The following is a 19,239-nucleotide window of genomic DNA, read 5'->3' on the forward strand; positions in this document are numbered from 1 at the left end:
TTTTCCTTTGGATGCAACTTCTGTTACACAGGTCCATGTTTGTCGTCACTAGCTCTTTTGGGTGGTTTATGTGTTTATGGAGTTTGGGAGGTGTGTGTCACGTTGTGTTGAACCTTTTCCTTTTGATTTGTTTGTTGTTTAGACTTCGCATGCCATGTCCTTCGTCTTTCATTTTGTGTGCTAGTTTTCGGTGGGCCGGTTCATTTGGCTTCGAGATCGGGAGTCGGGGTCTAGCTACAATCTTTGTTTGACTTGATTTGGTTCTTCTCTGGTCTATCGGGGGCGAGGGGTGCCCTGCTAATTTGGTTTAAGTCTGGTGGGCCGATCACTTTTGATTCGAGATCGGGAGTCAGTTCTTTGACTCAAGTTGGTTTTTTGGGCTTTGTTTTTGTGCTCTTTCGGTGGATCGGAGGTCGCGAGGTTTGTGATAGCTGCATGATCTTTCGGTTAGGTGCTCTTCGAAATGTGGCTCAACTTCGGTGTTGGGGTTTAGAAGTTTTTATTTTGAGGGTGTTCTTTGTGGGTGAGTAGTGACGATGGGTTAGTGGATACTGTGTTTTAGTGCTTCTTTTTTGAAGTCTGTTCTTTAGGTGGTGATTGGTTTTGGTGGGTTTATCTTCAGGGGTGTTTTTAGGTGGTTATGGTGTACCGTCTATATGCGGCACCATTTGTATTTTTATCGCGCCCATACCTTGCGTCTTGCGGGGATGACGTTTAATAATATTTGCCGATTCAAGAAAAAAAATCTTATTTGTTTACAATGTGACAATATTAGTTGTTTACAATGTGACAATATTAGTTATATTTTTGCTGAATTGGATATTCAGTGTAGTCTAATAAACATTGCTACATCATAAATTAATAAGCTACATAATAAAAAATATCTAAAAATGAGACGAGGGACAAAAACTTCAAAAAAGGGGACGAAAAAACTAATTTTTAAAATTGAAGGATCAAAACTTCAATTTTAACAATAAACGATAAAAAGTGCATTTAAGCTATCTTTTTATTTATTTATTTTGCTACAAAACTTGATCTACGTATTTATTGACTAAAAATAAAAGTTTCCACCAATGTAGGCTCCATAAATAATTTAATAAAAATGAGTCTTTTCATTGTTCTTTGTACTCCATCACGCACTCAAAATCACTTGTTGGAAAATTTAGATCATAGCTCTGATGTCACTTATTGGAGAGTTTAGAAGAGCGTTAGAAGAAACAACGAGCTAATAATATTTGACCACAAAGGACTTTGTTGGAGAGTTTAGATCATAGCTCTGATGACACTTGTTGGAGAATTTAGAAGAGCGTCAGAAGAAACAACGAACCAACGATACATCCCCATAAGAGACTTTGACACCACATATCTATCTAAAACCTCTAAACATTAAAAATACAAGTCATTTTCTTACATATCCGACATTGTAAGTCATCTTTCTTAGGAGAGACGAATCCGGATTATTCTCGACAATTGTATGCAGGTGATACCTTTATATTTAACCAAAAAAAAAAGGAACATGAGCTAGGGGTAAGATGAAATACAAGACTTCTTGATAGAGGCAACTGGTAAGTTGGTTAGTTGTCAGTATAACACTTATCTGAAATAACTATACTGCTTATGAAGAAAATGAAGAACTAGAAATTGCTTGGAACATGATTACATGAATTAATATAGGGAAATGTTAACCAGTGCCCCCGGGACACTGATTAAGGAAGCAAATATAGTAACATTTGCATAAAAAGCTGTGTAATCAATGCATTAAAAGTTTAAAAAGTGTCTTTTTTAATTTACAATTTCTTCTTTTGGCTTCCTTAACTAGTGCCCCGGGGGCACCGGTTAACATGACCCATTAATATAAGTATAAAGTAAAAAGGTATTTGAACTAACTATACAAACCTTGCAGCTAATGATATAGGTATAATATCGAAACACTCCAAGTTAAATTGAGATCTAGTGTGAGAATTGTGTTAGTATAGTAGGAAGAAGAGTTGTTGACAGACAACTAAAAAAGATGATCAACTTATAGAAGGAGAGAACGATTATTGATTAATACAAAATGGGCACAGTGTATTGTAGCTTAATTAATTGTTATAAGCATCTTGATTAAAAATAAATAAATTTTTGAGAGGAGATTAAAAAAAATTATAAGTACATTTATTTATATTTTAAAGTAATAAATTTAAATTGTACCCTTGTTTATTGTTTTTTGTTTTGTTGTTGTTGTTTAAATAATAATTTTTGTTTGTATATATAAAAATCTTATAATACAATTCTTATACCGATAATTTTACTTAACTAAATGTATGGAGTTTGAGCACTCAAAATCTATACTTTTCATTTTCTTTCTAGTTGAAGTCTACTTTTATCAATATGTTATTTTTCCTTGAAACATTTATCCTTGAAACATAATAATTTTAATATATTATCCTAAATTTAATTATTTAAATATTTTATATTGTATATAAATTAATTAAAATACTACTTTAAAATATAAATAAAATTCTATTAAAATATTTTTATAATTTAAATTTGTTGTATTTATTATTATAAAAAAGAAGTTCAACTTCATCCAATACAGTCCCTCAAAAAAAAAAAAAAAAAAACTTCATCCAATACAGTGGCACATATATAATCAACACTCGAGAGTTACTAACCGTTTGGAATTTGGGCATGGAGGGTGGTGAGAACATTCTAGATGCTATTAACTACGAAGAAGAAGACGATGTTGAGATGGTTGATGTTGAAGAGGGTGAATTGGTTGAAGAAGAAGAAGAACAAGACCATAATCGAAACGGTGTCGCCGCCACACAGGATCATAATCTCATTCATGAATCAGATAGTAAGAATATTAATCAAAAACCAAAACCTCTCAGTAAAAATCGGAAGCGTAAAAACAAGAGAAAGAGAAAGGCTTTAGGAGGATCGGATGCACCCATCAACATTGACAGGTTTCTTCACTCTTCCCAATTTCAAACCCTAATAATGCTGAATGTGTTATGCTGATTGTGTTTTTACTGCTTTAAGCGTTTGAATTGACTTATTTGAGCTTAAACTGTTTGAGAGAACTTATGAAAACAACTTATTACATGTTCATAAGCTGTTTTCAGCTTATTTTCAGGGCTTTGAATTTCCTTGTTCCATTACATTTAATCATTACTCTCTGATTTTTCCGTTTTGACATAAGTAAATACATGAAATTCTAATGAATTATGTGCTTTTTTCAGGTTTGTGATAGAGACATGTCGGCGTCTGAAAGAGAAAAAATCATACATGGTATATACAGCTGTAGGTTGCCTTGGGATTTCTGCGTTGAGCGATATCGTCAAAGAGGTATTGGAACCTTGTACTTCCTTGCAATGTTGATTTTCATCTTGAATGCATGGTCTAAATTCGTGTAGGATAGGGTTGCTTTACGATTGTCCAAACTGCGGCTGCAATTGCAATTGCAGTTGTCGACCACAATTTGAAGCAACTTTGTATGAAATACATAGCCATTTAGAATGTCTGAAAACAATTTATAAACAACCTAAACTGTTTTATCAAATGAAAAGGAACCACCTAATTATTAGTGCATTATATTATTAATTGGATAATACTGACGATGTATAGCCAGATATCTTAATAATTGAAGAAGTTATCTACTCTAATTGTCTACATCCCAGTCCTCTTGATTTTGCTTCGTCAAAAATTGCCCAAGTAATGCTCTGACATTCAAATGTGCGAGTTTCCATTACGTATGCATCCTGTTTTACTTGTAGGTTCTCCTTTTTACACTGGTTTGATAATTCTGAATCCTCGGTGTTCTTTTGATTGTGTATTGCTAAGAACTATTGATATTTGGGGGTGAGTTTGAGGTATGCACAGCTGATTTCATAATTCTTGTCATATTTCCAATACATGTCTATTCTCCTAATACTGATTTTGTAATTCTGAATTCTTCTTATTTCTATCGAGGCTTCTATCGATAAGAATGATACGTATTTGGTGGTGTAAGTTTGAAGTATACGCAGCTGATTTCATAATTCCTGTCTTACTTCCGAATACTTGCATGTGCTCCTTCTTAACTGATTTCATAATCATGAGTCCTTTGTGTTCTTTTACTTGTATGGAGGTTTTTATTGCTAAGAATGATCGATATTTTGTGGTGCAAGTTTGTGGTGTTTGCCTTGTGTATGGTGGTTCTCTGCATCATGCACAGTAGCTAGAATTATATCTTTATTTTCTAATGTGATTTTTAGTAGCCACTTCAACCTCTCTTGGGGTGGTTTCCTCAACCTTGGTTCCAACCTTACAAATGTTGTTGGGTTTTTTCATAGATGGTTCTGTGAATACTGTTAAAATATATGAAAAATATTTGACATTATCTTAACTATATCATAGAGTATTTGAATTATATTTTGGGTTTGGTTTCCATATTTCCTTATATTTCATGATTTATTTAATAGGAATGTGAGTCTAATCTAGTAGGAGTATAAATAAGGGATGGTGTCTGCTCTTTTGTGACACATCATATCACATCATATTGTAGTATGTTTCACAGTATTATCAATATAATTATTCGGAGTTTGGTTCTGTCCTTTCCTCCTTTTCCCAAGTCCTTATTATTTCAATAAGATATCAATGTTACCTTCCTTTGTGACTTGTCCTGCTACTATTCAGAGACCAATTACTCTAAAATTTGGGATGATTTTGTTTTGAACTTTTTTGTTTGGAATATTTCATCGTTGTCCCATAATTGGTCTCACATTCTTAACCATTGAAGTGAAGTGAGTGCTGTATAATGGATTTCCAGCAATGCTTCTTTAGTATGCCTCATCTGTCTTTGCACTCACGTTTTGTGGAGCCCATATTGTTTTTTTCCTTAGATTTTTTTACAGTGTACTTAAAGTTCAGAAAGCTTTACAGCTTGACGAGAATTGTTAGAATTATGAAAAATATATTGATTATATCTTTTGAGTAATTTAAAATATCAAATTATTTCTTATGATATGAAATGTTTCCTTGCGAATTTGGATTATGAGTTCAGTACTAGTATAAATAAAAGTTAGTGATTTTGTCTTCTATGATACATCATATACATTTCATTATAACAGATGCTTCACATCAATATAATTACTCAGTTTGTTTAATCCTTTCCTTCTGCGCCTAAAACCTTATCATTTCAACAGATACTTTGCGGATTTTCTAATCTTGGCTTGTCACTGGCTCTCTAACCTCTCTCTTCATCTCCCAGTAAAATGTGTGTTGCATTGTTTTTTTTGTGATTTTCCTTTTAATAATTTCCCTTTATTGATGGGAATGTGGCATTGTTTGAGGAAGACATAATTTACTCACCTCTTCTTAGAAAAGGTTAGAGTTCAGATTCTACCTGATTTGGTTCAGCCTTGACCTGATTATGCTTATCTATTACTCCCTAGAAGACCATACAATACAACCATTTACAGTTTCTGATGTGTTGAATTTTGTACCCAACCTTGCAGATTTTAACCAGAAACTAGTTTGCTCCTTCCAATTCTCTGTTTAAACTTTGATGTTCCTGGCTGATAAACACCAATATTTAATTTTATACACATGTTTATCCACTTTATTTTTCTCTCATATAAACAGAGCGCCAACAAAGTAAGCCAAAATTGAATTTTCCTAAATATATCATATTTTTATTTTGATTACCATCTGAATTTCATTACAGTTATAGAAGGTCCTTTGTTTTATAAGAATTTAACATTTTAATTTTTTCTGGTTTCTAATGAAAGTATATTGTTGAGTAGGTAATAGTAAAGGAACAATTGATGGCGCTAGGTTAAGATTTTAGTGTAAACATGGTAGGAGACAGCCCTAATATATGTAGGAGAATCAAACTGAAGGTTTTTGGTTGAAATCTAAAATATTGTTGGACGAGGGATAACCTAATATTGTAAGCCACCCTTTAGGAATTTTGTACTTGCTGATCAAGCAGTAAGGACTTTGTTGGTTGAAAATCTAAAACATTTGTCCAATGAACGTATTAGGTATTAGTTCTCTATTTCTACTTAATTCCATTTTTTGTTATGAATTTTGGATTATTTTTCTTCTATGCCACATTATACTCTTCATAAATCATGGTGGATAATGTTCATTGTTTCTAGATTATACTACTATTATTGTCTTGATTCTCAAAACAACTGAACTTGTCTTTGGGTTTAATTATGTTTGGTGTTCTTTTTAAAGCTGTCCGATTTGGCACGTCACAAATTTGTATAATTAAGTGTTAAACTCACAGGTAGACGCAATACAGTCCTGTGGAGGCCAGCAGACTGCTGATGGTAAGCGATTTCGGACAGGGGGTGGTGTATTGTGGAACATCATCAAAGTTCGAGAACCAAATGCTTACAAAGAGATAATGAAAAAAGCAAGAGAGTTCGAGGTGTGTGATTGATCCTTACTTTTTACTGCTTAAACACTTTCTTTTTACATTTATGTTCCATTAAGTGCATCGACGGCACAGTAAACTAAGTGTGTGTTTGGGTGAATGTTTACAAACTTGAATTTTTCAAAATTGATTGTTAATAAGTGAGTGTGAAGTGAAGTGATTTCTGTTTGGTAACTTTTATCTTAAAAGCAAGTTTGAAGTAAAGCCTAGTAAAAATTATCAATCCAACTCAATGCAAAAGTCCTTTTTTTTTCACTTTACTCTGATGGATTTTAAGGACTAAAAGCAACTTTACTTGGCAACACCCTAACATAAAAAAAACTGGACAAAATATAGCTGGTGATTTCTAACCTATGTTTTCTACAACTGTGAGTTTAAGCATACAACAGTCTTTTGGCAGCAATTCCATATATTAGACCGAGGCAGGTGAACATAAAATTAATACCAGAAAAATGGAAATTGTTCATGACTTTTGAATTAGCAGGCAAAAAGTTCCGGGAAGATTTTTTGTTTGATATTAACGTTTTTTTAACCAAGACTGCTGTTTAGATGGTTCCGGGCTGCCTTTTTCGTAAAAGATAGTAGCTGCAGCTTTTGACTTGTTAGTTCTTCCCAGTTGCTCTTAAATATAATCATTGATTAATAATCAACCAAGGTCATTCAAATATTATTTGCATCGTAATCATTAGTTTATCTTGTGATTGCTCATTTTGTCGTCTTTATAATAATACAGAAGCAATTCAGGCAGCCAAGTTTTAAGCAGGCATCCATGCAAAAAGAGGAGGATTCTTCTCAAGAGGTGCCTTGTACATTTTCTAGTGCGCATCAGGGCCATGTTTCTGACAATCCTACTTGCGCATCGCAAATGCAAGATCAAGATAAACCGCCAGGTCCTGAAAAGAAACGTGTTCCTGTTCATGACAGATTAAGAATACCTGTTTCCTATGATGATGATCTGCTTGGAGCAAGCGTTGATAATGATGTAACCTTGCCTTGAATGGAAAAAGGCCTTCATCCTGGAACGTTTTTTTATTCATTTCTACAACCTTCTTTCTTCTTTCCATACACTTCTTTTTCAGCCATATTTTTGCTTGTGACAACAAGTTCACGGATGGAGCAGTATGGTTCCATTTGGATTTTGCATGAAAGATTTGCAGTGTTCAAAAGATAGGACAATTACTTGTCATAGTTAACTGGCATTTCAAATTTTGATACAAAATCTTTTAATAAAATATATACTGTTGGTAGAACGTTGTTGAAAAGTGTGGTTGGTTAGCAAAAGTTTCATATGAATTATGCATCGAGAATCATAGTTTAACAATATTATGAGTTAAACAGACGTTGTGGGAGTTGCTTGATCAATCACAATAGATGCAAATAATTTCCACATCTCATAACCAAACATGCACAAAATCTATGAAAATGACAATTACAGCCTTCATGAAGTGTATATTTTACATTAAAGGTGTGGAATTATTTGTATCTTTTGAAACTAATATGACCTTTGTTTATGCACCAAAACAAAGGTTTACTCGATATTGCAATTGTGTCCCTACAGTTGGCGTACATGCTTTCTGTGTACCATGTTTTTACAATACCTTGTAGCTAGCCCTTTATGTTTAGAAGATAATTAGTTGAAGGGCAATTTAACCTAATTTTCCACTATCCATATACTCCAAGTTTTGTGGTTTCTTCTGCAGGAAATGGCAAACCACGGTGCAATCATCTACCCTAGAGGAAGGAAACTTCTTTGCCCATGCAGCTGTGGCTGCTTCCACCACTGCCCTTGCAGCTTCCTCTTCACTCTCTACCATCCACACAATTGATGCAACCTCTTCATTACTTAGTACATCCCACACCTATAAGCAAAAAATATCCATAAATAATGATAAAGCCATTGAAATTGTTGTATGCAAGTAGTAATAATAATCATAACACGTACCCCATCACTTGCAAGAACAATAAATTGGTCACTTGATGTTAAACGGTGATACCAAATATCTGGTGTAGCAATAACACCATGGTCTTTAAGTATGAAATCTCCGAAAGCTCGAGACATGGCTAGGCCAGGGTAGTTCTCATTGGGCAACCATACTCGTTGGACATGTGGTTCTTCCTTTAACGCATAAACACAACCGTTGCAACTCCTTATTCTCTTTGCTTCGCCTGCATTCCAATTTAGTTTAGATACAAATAATTGAAGAGCGATGCTATTTCTAACGGAAATAAAGTAGAAAAGATCCGCTGCAGTTTCACTAGTCTATCGTGATGCTTTGGTGAAAACTTTCTCGCGAGAAGTAGCATTTCTCATAATTAAATTTTAAACATTCACGGTACTCCCTGTGTCATTATTGACGTTTAAGGTTAATATACATAGATTCAAAATATTTAATTGATATTAAAATATTATTATATTTGGATTAAAATACGTCGGTGAAAATCAATTGAAATTCATGATCCACCTTTTTTTTTTTAGAAAATGATCCACCTATCTAGAAGTCTCTTATTTGAAATAATCTCATATTTTAAACACTTGTTTTTCATATAACTGTTAAACTAAGGTGTATGGAACAAAAAAATAGACCTTGAAGACATCAGCAGCTTAAAAAAAAAGAAAGACAGCATTTTACTTCTTTATTATAGTAATCTTTGAAAACACAAAACATAGTCAAATAAAATGATAATTTTGTAATCAAACATGAAAATAATAAATAAAAATATAAAATATTCCGTCAAACCAATAATTGAAAAGAAGCTGCATGGTAGTTTATGAGAAGAATCTTACAAGGCAATCCAGGCTTCAAATCAGTGGTCAATTGAATGGCTTTTAGTTTTTCATCTTGGATTGTTCCTAATATTGCTCTTGAGTCACCAAGGTTAACTATGATAAGACCTTCACCCTGTTTATATTGTTCTTGTTATCATATTTTTCTTAACAAAGATAAAAATTGAATTGCTAAATCTATATATCAAAGTTTATTTACCTGTCTTATGACAACTACAGCAGTAGTTCCACTACAAGAACAATCTAGATTCTCTTGTTGCTTCACCTCTTCATCCATTACATTGAAAGTTCCAAGAATAGCTTCTTTCCATCTTAGATAGTTGTTTGAAAATTTGTTTTGTTTGTTGTCAACACCATTTTTTGTTGTATTAATCTCCTCAAGAGCATTCTTTTGGCTCAAAATGAGAGATGGTAAAGTATTGTTTACTATTTTGCTCACTATATGTCCATTTTTTCCATGTCCATCATAAACACCACAAAATGCTCCATCTTTCATCCCATAATCCTTTTAAGGAAAAAGAAACAAAAGGGAGATATATGGTTTTAGTAATTTTATATGCTAGATAGATCATAGTTACAAAAGTACATGACCTTATAAAAAGGCTCACAATTGCAATCTGAGTCAAGATATTAAGGTTTTTGATGTCTCTTTAGTCCAACGCGATTCAAGCAAGAAATCGACCACATTTGTTCGTGATTACCATAATCATGATATCTTAAATTACTAAAAAAAGGCTCACAACTTCAATATGAGTTGCGCCATCAAAGTTTTTTTTTTTTTTTTTGTGTTGTGATATATAAAAGATCGCGATTTTTCTTATTGACACAACACAACATCAAATATATTTGATCACGATTTTCCTTAATATTAAAGATCACAACACGACTGTGATTGCAATTTAAAACCTTGTAGTGTAGCCATGCAAAATTATCTTCAAATTCTACACAACTTGGTTGTAAAAAAATGCTCGCAACATTAGTCGCATTTGATGGTAATTTTTCTTAATATCAAAGATCACAACACGACTACGACCATGAGAGAATTAAAACCTTGTGGCCATGCAAATTATTTAAAGGTTATTCATGATTGAGAGACAAACCTGGTGAAGAGAAGCAGCATCTTGGTTGAGACCCTTAGTACCTTGTTTAGAGTAAACGGAGCAAAGTCTCTTAGTCTCATTTTGGACCTTGCTTGCTTCAAATATCATGACATTCTCATCATGAACTTGAGGGATTCCATGAATCTCTGAAGATGCAACGGATATGCAGATACCCATTCTACTTGTTATGCAATTATTATTTTTAATAATTTTAAGTCCTTATTAGGCCTTTGAGGACCCTAATATATAGCAAATAATTGTTATAAATAAATGTCCTTATATGATAGCTTAAGCTTTACTTATATCAAATAATTGACTTTTTTAATGGTTGGTTGTTCAATTGGGTTGTCCCAATAATGGCTTTAAGGGACATTTGAGATGTATTCTTCCATAGCAATCACCAAAGGTGTATGACTTTCATATTTTAAAACTATAGTTCAGAATTATTATATTAATAACTAGTCCTTATTTGATGATGAAGCATTGACACATTATCAAAATATTAATTTCAACATCATGTACTTATCTTTTAAAGGACACCACACACATATTATAAGGGATTCAGATTCCATTAAGCAGAAAAATCCAAAGTCGAACAATTCAGACAGTGTGATTAACATTGAAAGGCTTACGAAAAGCAAATTTTATTTGTCTATTAAATTGATTCAAACTTAAAACTTCAGCCGTTTGATCTTGATCAAATAGCCACAATTTGCGTGACTATATGAATACTTATCTGTATTCAATAAGGATCCAAGTGCATAACATGGATCTGAGTCACAATATAACGTGTTTGCAGTATTTTGTATATTGTTTAATGATTTAACACAACATAATTTTGTGTTCTTTTATTTGTTATGTTAACATTCAAAGAGAACAATAATATAAAATGTAATAAAATGTCTTGTGCTAATGTTTTTTTATTGAAAGACGTCTTATACTAATGTTGTGAAATAGGCAAATAGTCGTTTTGATTTTAAATGTGTAGCTATTATAGTAGTCCATAATTGAGTCTAAAATATATTAATCTCTCATTTTGTATTTCGTTAGTCATAGTAGTCTCCAATGTTAAATTGAGACGTTGATTGATGATTTGTCAGTTGATATGGCGAGTGGATAGACCGGTAGGCATGAGAGAGGTGGCTCGGACTAAGAGACATGAAGATTGGAATGATAAAGAGATCATAGGTTTAACTCTCTCACTAACATAATAAATAACAATCCTTCAAAAAAAAAAAACATAATAAATAACAATTACCTTTGTCATTAGAAAACAAAAATAATTTTTTTTTTCACCATATTTTTATCTTGTTAGCAAATTATTTGATTTACATAGCGAAAATAAGCAAATATATTAAGTCAAAGGGTCCTTGAAACTCCTTTACAAAGTACGATCTTTAAACACATTAAAATAAACTAGTTTGATCACCGATATGAGAAAAAATAAATTTGTGTTTCTTCGTTCTTTGTTAATGATCCATGGACATTTATGACAATCGTTTAATACGATCAAGCATCTCAAAAGAATTATGCTTTCTCCTATTAAAAAGTATGTCATTCCACTCCAACCAAATAGTCGAAACAATTATTAACCAAATAAGGTAGGACACATTTCTTCCTTTCCTACATTTACAAACTAAATTAAAGAGCAAAAAATCGGACACCCCTTCGATGCCCCAACCTGGCACTTACCAGTCCAACCATTTAAACGCCAATTTCCAAATTTCCAATATTTAGAGCCTGTTTGGCCTGTCTTTTTCTTGATTTATCTTCTACTTTAAAGAAGAAGTAGGGCCAAACAACATTTGGGAGAAGCTCTTCCTAAAACAAGTCACTTATTTTTAAAGAAGAAAAATGTAGTTAAAGGAGTTTCAATTAAAGGAGTTGAAAGGAACTTTGTTTCAACTTATGCGCTTCATTTACAAGTGCTTCCATCTTCGAACTCTGCTGAAAACAATTTTTTATTATTATTTTACTAATAATTCTCTGCAATATATATATTACTCACATATCGTCCAGTTTATTCAATTTTTTTGCGTGATAGTTTACTTCAAATTATCTACATTCAGGCCTTATTTTATATATCAGTTCCTTTATTTCTCTAAAATGTATCCAACACCATATTCATTTCATGCAATTTTTTTGGACCCTCAAGCGCTGACCTCAAGCTTTTGTTTTATGTTAAGAAAAAATTGATAAGGGAAGTTATACGATTTATTTCTTAATTTAATTTCCGTTAATACTTTTGTTTTTTATACCTATTTTACTAAAAAAACCTAAAATTCTTTAAAAAAATTCTCTCATTAATCAAGTCAGCACTCAAACAACATAAATATATCTTCATTTTTTTTCGGTCTTTCTTCTTTGATTTTTCTTCTGTTTCTTTTGTTTTGGTGCCGAGTTGAAATTTGGTTGTGATTATTTTTTGATTTTGGTTATAATTGATTTTTTTTTCATTTTTTTTTCATGAGTGGAAAAAAGATAATTAAGGCTATGCAGAAAAATGGATTTATGTATTTTTGGGTTTATGAGGTTTTTTCAATAAAATCTGGATTTATAGGTTTGTATGATGGAGATATGAGTTTGCTTATGATTTTTTTTTTTAGTTTTAATCTTTTTAATAAAGGAAGGATTACGATGTTGATATTTTATAACATAAATGATTAAATCGAAAAGAAAAAAAATTGACAAAAATATTACATGAAATTAAGTTAAATGACTATCAAGTCCTCGTGAGCTTAGCTCAGTTGATAGGGACATATTACCAAACAACTTTAACTTAATTTATAAAGTTCTTTTTAGCAACTTTAGTTTTGAAGTAGCTTCTAGACCTTCAAAAAGTTGGGTCAAACACACCCTTAGAACGAAGAGATGAACATTAAGCATATGCGCTTAACAACTTAATGTCATTGAAGCACTAAACACAACTTTGTTGATGAACATTGTGAATCATCCCTCTACACTACAACTTCACTCTTGTTGGTAATCTTTATCCTGTAATAATCTCTAACCAAACAAAACCTTAAACTTTTTTATAGAACGACGGTTTGCCATAAGCGATTAACAACTTATAAACCTCACTCAAAATCTTCAACAGTCGTCACAAGACCGAATAGCAGCTTTTCACCACCTTAAAAATGTGAGCTGCTTTCATGCTCTCTCCATTACCCGGCACTCTTTGAATTGCATTTCTAAACTTATTAGTGTTTGAATTATGATATCTTCCTATTCTGTATTGGACCATCATACGATATTTAGTTCCATACCCCCTATCCTAAATAAGAGAGGGACTTAGATGGGTTGGAGAATCTATGTGCCTCGTAAGTAGGCAAGAATAAAAGCCAGAGGTGAGAATACTAAATACCTCTGAGCGGTTTAAGGAAGGGGTTGTTCCTGTTAGTATAAAAGGAAGGATTGGCTTCAAGGAAAAGGGATAACTCGCATTAATCATTTCATCTAATGTCTTAGCCTAGTGCTTGGGGGGCTTTGGACCATCAAAGAAAGGACAGTATCATACCCCCCATCCTAAAAGCATAGGATAAGGGCAACATGATACATGTCATATGTTGGCATGTAGGCGAGGTGACATGATAGGTCACGCACTCGGCACATGAGTGAGTTTGGAATACCGCCAAAAATACAAATAGAGAGTGGGGGAAGTTACGCCCCCATGACAGAAGTTGAGGCTAGGACGGTTAGCAGGGATAAAAGGGATACAAGAGAAAACCAAACTGAACACAAGAGATAAGACTATTCTTTCACAAAATACACATGCATAGCCCTTTTGGGAACAACACGAGACAGGGTAGGAATGATCTTACTTAACTCAAGAAATTTATAAATCATACAAATAAATATGAGACTTGTCATAATATAGTCAGACATAACATACAAATAAAGTGGTTCTAATTCAAACTCTTGTCCGCAACATTTCTTGCACATCCATGTCAATCTCGAGTAATTTATATTTATGATAGTAGTCAAAATCTTTATCAGATACCCTAGAGATAAAAGATCCCCGTAATAAATTTGAGTTACGTTTCGAGTAGGTTCGTTTAATAAACGAAAAATATGATTGAGATCATTTTTCAACCCTAATCAGGCACGGATTAGGTAAAGTAAATTGGGGGCAACTGCCCCTACTACTCTTTCGATTATATTTGTTAAATTTTTTATATTTTAATGATTGTCCCCGTTAAATGAAAATTTATACCATAAAAAAGAGTTTCGCTCATTAATTTTATAAAATCAAATGTGTAAATGCATTTGAGATGAAATTTGAATAATTTCTACCATATTTATTGAATATAAAGACTCGTAAAGAACAATTTTAAATTGTAGATGTTGATGAGTCTTTAATTTTTCTATTATATAATAGGATAGTGTTTATAATCTCAAGTATTTTTCTCAATAATAATGATGTTATTTTTTTTTTTTGAAAGAAATAATTATGATGTTATTATTATATCACTTTCACCTTACTAAATTTTTTTTATAAATATCTATCATATAAAATCTTATCCACGCAAGTCAACATTTCTTGATCCGTCACTGACCCTAATGTCATTTGTGGACTTAGTAATATTTCAAACAGGAATATGGAATTGAACCATGGATGTTAGCAAAGGAGAAGAAGAAGACATATGTAGAAGATAATAGGAAAGAAATGTAGTGGTGAGTAAAAATGATTGTGATTTGTGATGAGATGAAAAATGCTATCACCCACGTTACTCATCATATTTCATGTGGCATTTAGGATGAATTAATAGAATATTTCATCGTGTAAAAGTGTCATTTCACCGAACACATGGCTATAACATGTCACAATTTGAAAGAACAATTAAGTGCTAATTTAAGAACAAATGATTCTACACCTCCCAACTGCCGAATGTTTTTCCTAATATAACATCATTCAAGCTAACAACTAAATTTGAAAGAACAATTAAGTGCTAATTTGAATCGGTTTATTTAGAGCCATAAGTTTTGTATGGACAGTTAGAAGAGCTTATGATATTGTTTTTAGCTTGATCGGATCTTTACATATGGTTTATGAAAACAACTTAAATTTATTTTATCTTTAACAATAAAAATATCCTACGAAAACAACTTAGCTTTATTTTATCTATTAAAATAAAAAAGATCCAATTTTGCCCCGTCTTATACTTCCTTTTCATTTTATTTTAATTTCTATTTTGCTTGAAAAAAAAATCTTTTAATATAGAAAAGCTTATACAAAAATCCAAGCTTATTTTATTTATTTTTTTTTGGTGGTGTATTTTATTTTGTTTTAACAAAACATAAGTATTTATGTTATAAGTTGTTTAACCAAGGAGGGCCAAAGTCACTTTTGCAACATATTCTTTTCTTGAAGATAAGAATGAATATTAGATGATGATGCATTGTTCTTTGATGACAATCTTCTTTCTAAGGACCGTAAAACTCATTTGAAGCTTTGATACGTTTAGGAAAAAATATTGTGTCTTCTGACTCTAATCCATATCTCTCAACTTTATTTTTGGACTTCTCAAAATAAACTATAAGATGAAAGGCGTTTCGAATAAAACAAACAGATCTATGTGTTATCAAACAAAAGACTAAACAAAAATCAAAAAAGACAAATCTACCTCTTAACGAAGAAAAAACAAATATAGCTGATTGAAATTTGAAGGGAACCACAAAAGATAAGGTTCCTCCAATCGTGAATCAATAGCGAATTTGTATATAGGCACACTGCAAAAGGTAGCTTATTTTGAAATTAATCAACAAGCACCCGTGTCTGACTTAAATGCCAATAAAAATAACAAAAATAATTTAAAAAAAAAATGAAGAATAAAATGAATTTAACCAGAAATTGTGTCTTGAAATAATTGAAATTTGTTTCAAGGATCTTCATCTGGTAATTTAATTTTGGCTCTAAGCGGCAGTCAGGTGACTATTAAATATAAGCCCCTGCTGTTGACTCGAAAAAATAGAGCCTTTCATTTTTCATATTATCATCATTTTAATAATTAATTGATTCATAATATTACACACCTAAACCAAAATTAGATTTGAGATGGAGGAAGAGAAAGACAAAGAAGAAGAAAAAAAAAAACAACAAATCTGACAATAAACCATTGAAATCTAATGATTTAGGATGCTATGTTAGGAAACTGTAAGAGTAAAGCTTTATGCATCTGTGTTGAAGTGAGTGGCCATCGCCAAAAGATGTGGTGTATATATATACTTAGGCGGAAACCCTAATATTGTTGTGTTGGCAAATTACTAAAAACACCTTATTTTGGTTTGGGCCTCAACAGTTTGGGTGTTTTACCCATGAATAAATGGCAATTGCTCCATGTACCCTCCCTCCAGGTTTCTTAACCTTGAAAAAATTGATGGAAAGATAATTTTCGATGGATTTTGAGTAAAGAAAAAAGCTTGAAGAATATTTTTTTGACAAAATTACATTCTGATAAATATATGAGTTTTTGAGCAATACTTAGGGTCATAGAGTAATATCCTGAATAAATTATCCATTATTTTCAAAAATTATTATTATTTATTGCCCAGGACAAATGTAGACTTTGTCTCTTAAAATTGCCAAAAGAAAAGAATTATCACTTTAATTTCTATTTCTTCCAAAAAAAGCCTCGCAAATTTTATCTTTGTTTTTCTTTTCAAGATTTTCGCACTTAGTACCAAAATTGCTTTTACGGTATACAATTTAAAAAAAAAAATATCAATATCGTAAAGATGACTTTTACGCTAGTAAAGAAAAACATAAGCTGTAAAAATATGAACCCTACGGATATTGTGTAAATTTTTAAAAAATCAATGATATGAAGTTGAATTTATAGAACGACGTGTAATGATGAAAATTATGAATTTGAAAGATGAGTTTTACAATAATCGTGACTTCCCCTCAGAAAAATACTAGTGTTTTGAAAAATAACAATCTTACTTACTTTTATCTACAGCTCACAATTTTTTTCAAAAAACTTTTATTCGAAATGAAAGGGAGGAGAGATTGTATGTATTTGTTTGTTGTGTTTGTTTCGACAAAGGAATAAGAGAGCTTTTAATGGAGCAGTATACATATCCTCTAGATCATCCACTTTGAGAGGAGAGCTAAAATTGACTGAAGTGGGATTTTGCCATTCTTTCTTCTCTTTCAGTAATAACTCATACTATTTTGACAATAAATTATCTTAGTCATTATATCAGTATATGATATGATTGGTCATAATCAAAACATAAAACCTTGTGACTTATTTGAAGTTTTTATGCGATGGCTAAATGACTTTAATATTGGTCGTCTATCTATAAAAAAAAGTTTTCTTAATAGATACATCTTTATGTGATATATGTTGACAGAACTAGGAGTTATGCGTGATTAAGATTGGAATTATATAATCATAATCACCTCATAATTAAATAGTTACTTGAGTATATATTTTAATATTTACGGTTGAATTTCTATAATTTGAGCTAGAATTTGTTAGAGATAGTTGGAAGAATTTAAGAATGATATGCTATGACTTTTTACTAACTAAATTTCTTGAATGATTGCAACAGTGAGTGGTCTATTTTATAAACTTTCATCACATATTGAAATGCCCCCACAATATACTTATAGAGTGTAGGATCAAAGAAGATATATATGCTAGTTTTAGATAGCTTACACCCCGTTATCATGTGATAAGGTAAAGATTTGGCTTCCTGCATGTTAGTTTTAGCTAGTAAATCTCGAGATATTTGCCCTGGAAGAGAAGGAGAGAACCATTAGGTAAGTGCTTAAACTTAATTCTCAAAAAGTCGTCCAAAGTGCTTTATTCCTAACATGTTTTTACTAGGCATGGAAATGGGACGGAGTGGAGAGGAGCTTTCACATTTACATCTTTGTTTTCGAATTCCATATATTTACTTGTTGCCTTATTCAATCTTTAATGGGATGATAAATTGAAGCTCATCTTTGTCCTCCATATGTGTACTTTGTTCCATTCACATTCCAATGAAATTATTTTTTAATAAATTTTGTTTTTTTCATCCTCAAACTTGAATCTACCTCAAACTAGTACCAAATCTATAACCTACTACCATAAATTAATGGGGAATTAGTCACTTTAGTCCCTGAATGGGAGAGGATTCGTCACTTTAGTCCCTGGATGAAGAGAAATTGCAAAACAGTCCCTGCATGGTCAATTTCAGGGACTAAAGTGACTAACGGAGTCTACATACAGGGACTAAATTGACTAACGAAGTTTGCATTCAGGGACTAAATTGACTAGCAAAGTCTACATTCAGGGACTATTTTGCAATTTATCTGCATTCAAGGACTAAAATGACGAATCCCTTCCGATTCAGGGACTAAAGTGACTAATTCCCCTAAATTAATTTCCATCATTTTTCAATTAATCTTATACATTTGTAGTAGAAAATGTTTACACTAATTACAAGTTCAAAAATATCTCAAAGTATAGATGACATTTACATGTTTGAATGTTGTATATCAATATTATCTATATTCAGAACGGATAGGTGAATGTCTTTAAGATAGATACATAGATTTCCGTCACCCTACATCTGTATTTTAAAATCAACGAAAACCCGTTAAATTGTGGTTAGCCACAGGATTTTGTTGTCATGCTTATTTCTTACATTTTGGATTGTTACACATGCTTTTAACATTTTGTATTGAGATTACACATGCTTGATATCGTAGTTCGGGTTATTTTATTGAATTAGAAAATATGATAAACTAAGAAAAGAAAATGATAATTTTAATCAATTAAAAGTTAACGTTGAAAATTAAAAGTAACAATCTTTATGAAACCATTTTATTAACAATTATAATGGAATAAAGAGATTATTTTTCATTTATTTTTGGATTTTACCTGCCACTAATTCAGAACACTATCATTTGCCAATTTAAGGATAATTAAAAAAATACAGTTCCTGGGTGT

The 19,239-nt window shown here is 31.8% G+C and overlaps 2 protein-coding genes across 2 annotated transcripts; one reads left to right on the top strand and one right to left on the bottom strand.

Moving 5' to 3' along the window:
* Positions 1 to 2,655: 2,655 nt before the first annotated feature.
* Positions 2,656 to 7,659, top strand: LOC146952208 (uncharacterized). Its single transcript, XM_085758868.1, has 4 exons — positions 2,656 to 2,948; positions 3,225 to 3,330; positions 6,260 to 6,403; positions 7,143 to 7,659. The coding sequence occupies exons 1-4, from the start codon at positions 2,671 to 2,673 to the stop codon at positions 7,404 to 7,406; spliced, it is 792 nt and encodes a 263-aa protein (XP_085614994.1). The 5' UTR covers positions 2,656 to 2,670; the 3' UTR covers positions 7,407 to 7,659.
* Positions 7,660 to 7,824: 165 nt separating this feature from the next.
* Positions 7,825 to 10,507, bottom strand: LOC146952209 (Protein phosphatase 2C family protein). Its single transcript, XM_085758860.1, has 5 exons — positions 10,295 to 10,507; positions 9,394 to 9,699; positions 9,195 to 9,309; positions 8,352 to 8,575; positions 7,825 to 8,268 (listed from the first exon to the last, which is right to left on the bottom strand). The coding sequence occupies exons 1-5, from the start codon at positions 10,469 to 10,471 to the stop codon at positions 8,056 to 8,058; spliced, it is 1,035 nt and encodes a 344-aa protein (XP_085614986.1). The 5' UTR covers positions 10,472 to 10,507; the 3' UTR covers positions 7,825 to 8,055.
* Between the last annotated feature and the right edge of the window lie 8,732 nt (positions 10,508 to 19,239).

The sequence above is a fragment of the Medicago sativa genome, chromosome 1 (genome assembly GCF_051527215.1).
Source record: "Medicago sativa cultivar Bolivia chromosome 1, Bolivia_mono, whole genome shotgun sequence".
Taxonomy (NCBI): domain Eukaryota; kingdom Viridiplantae; phylum Streptophyta; class Magnoliopsida; order Fabales; family Fabaceae; genus Medicago; species Medicago sativa.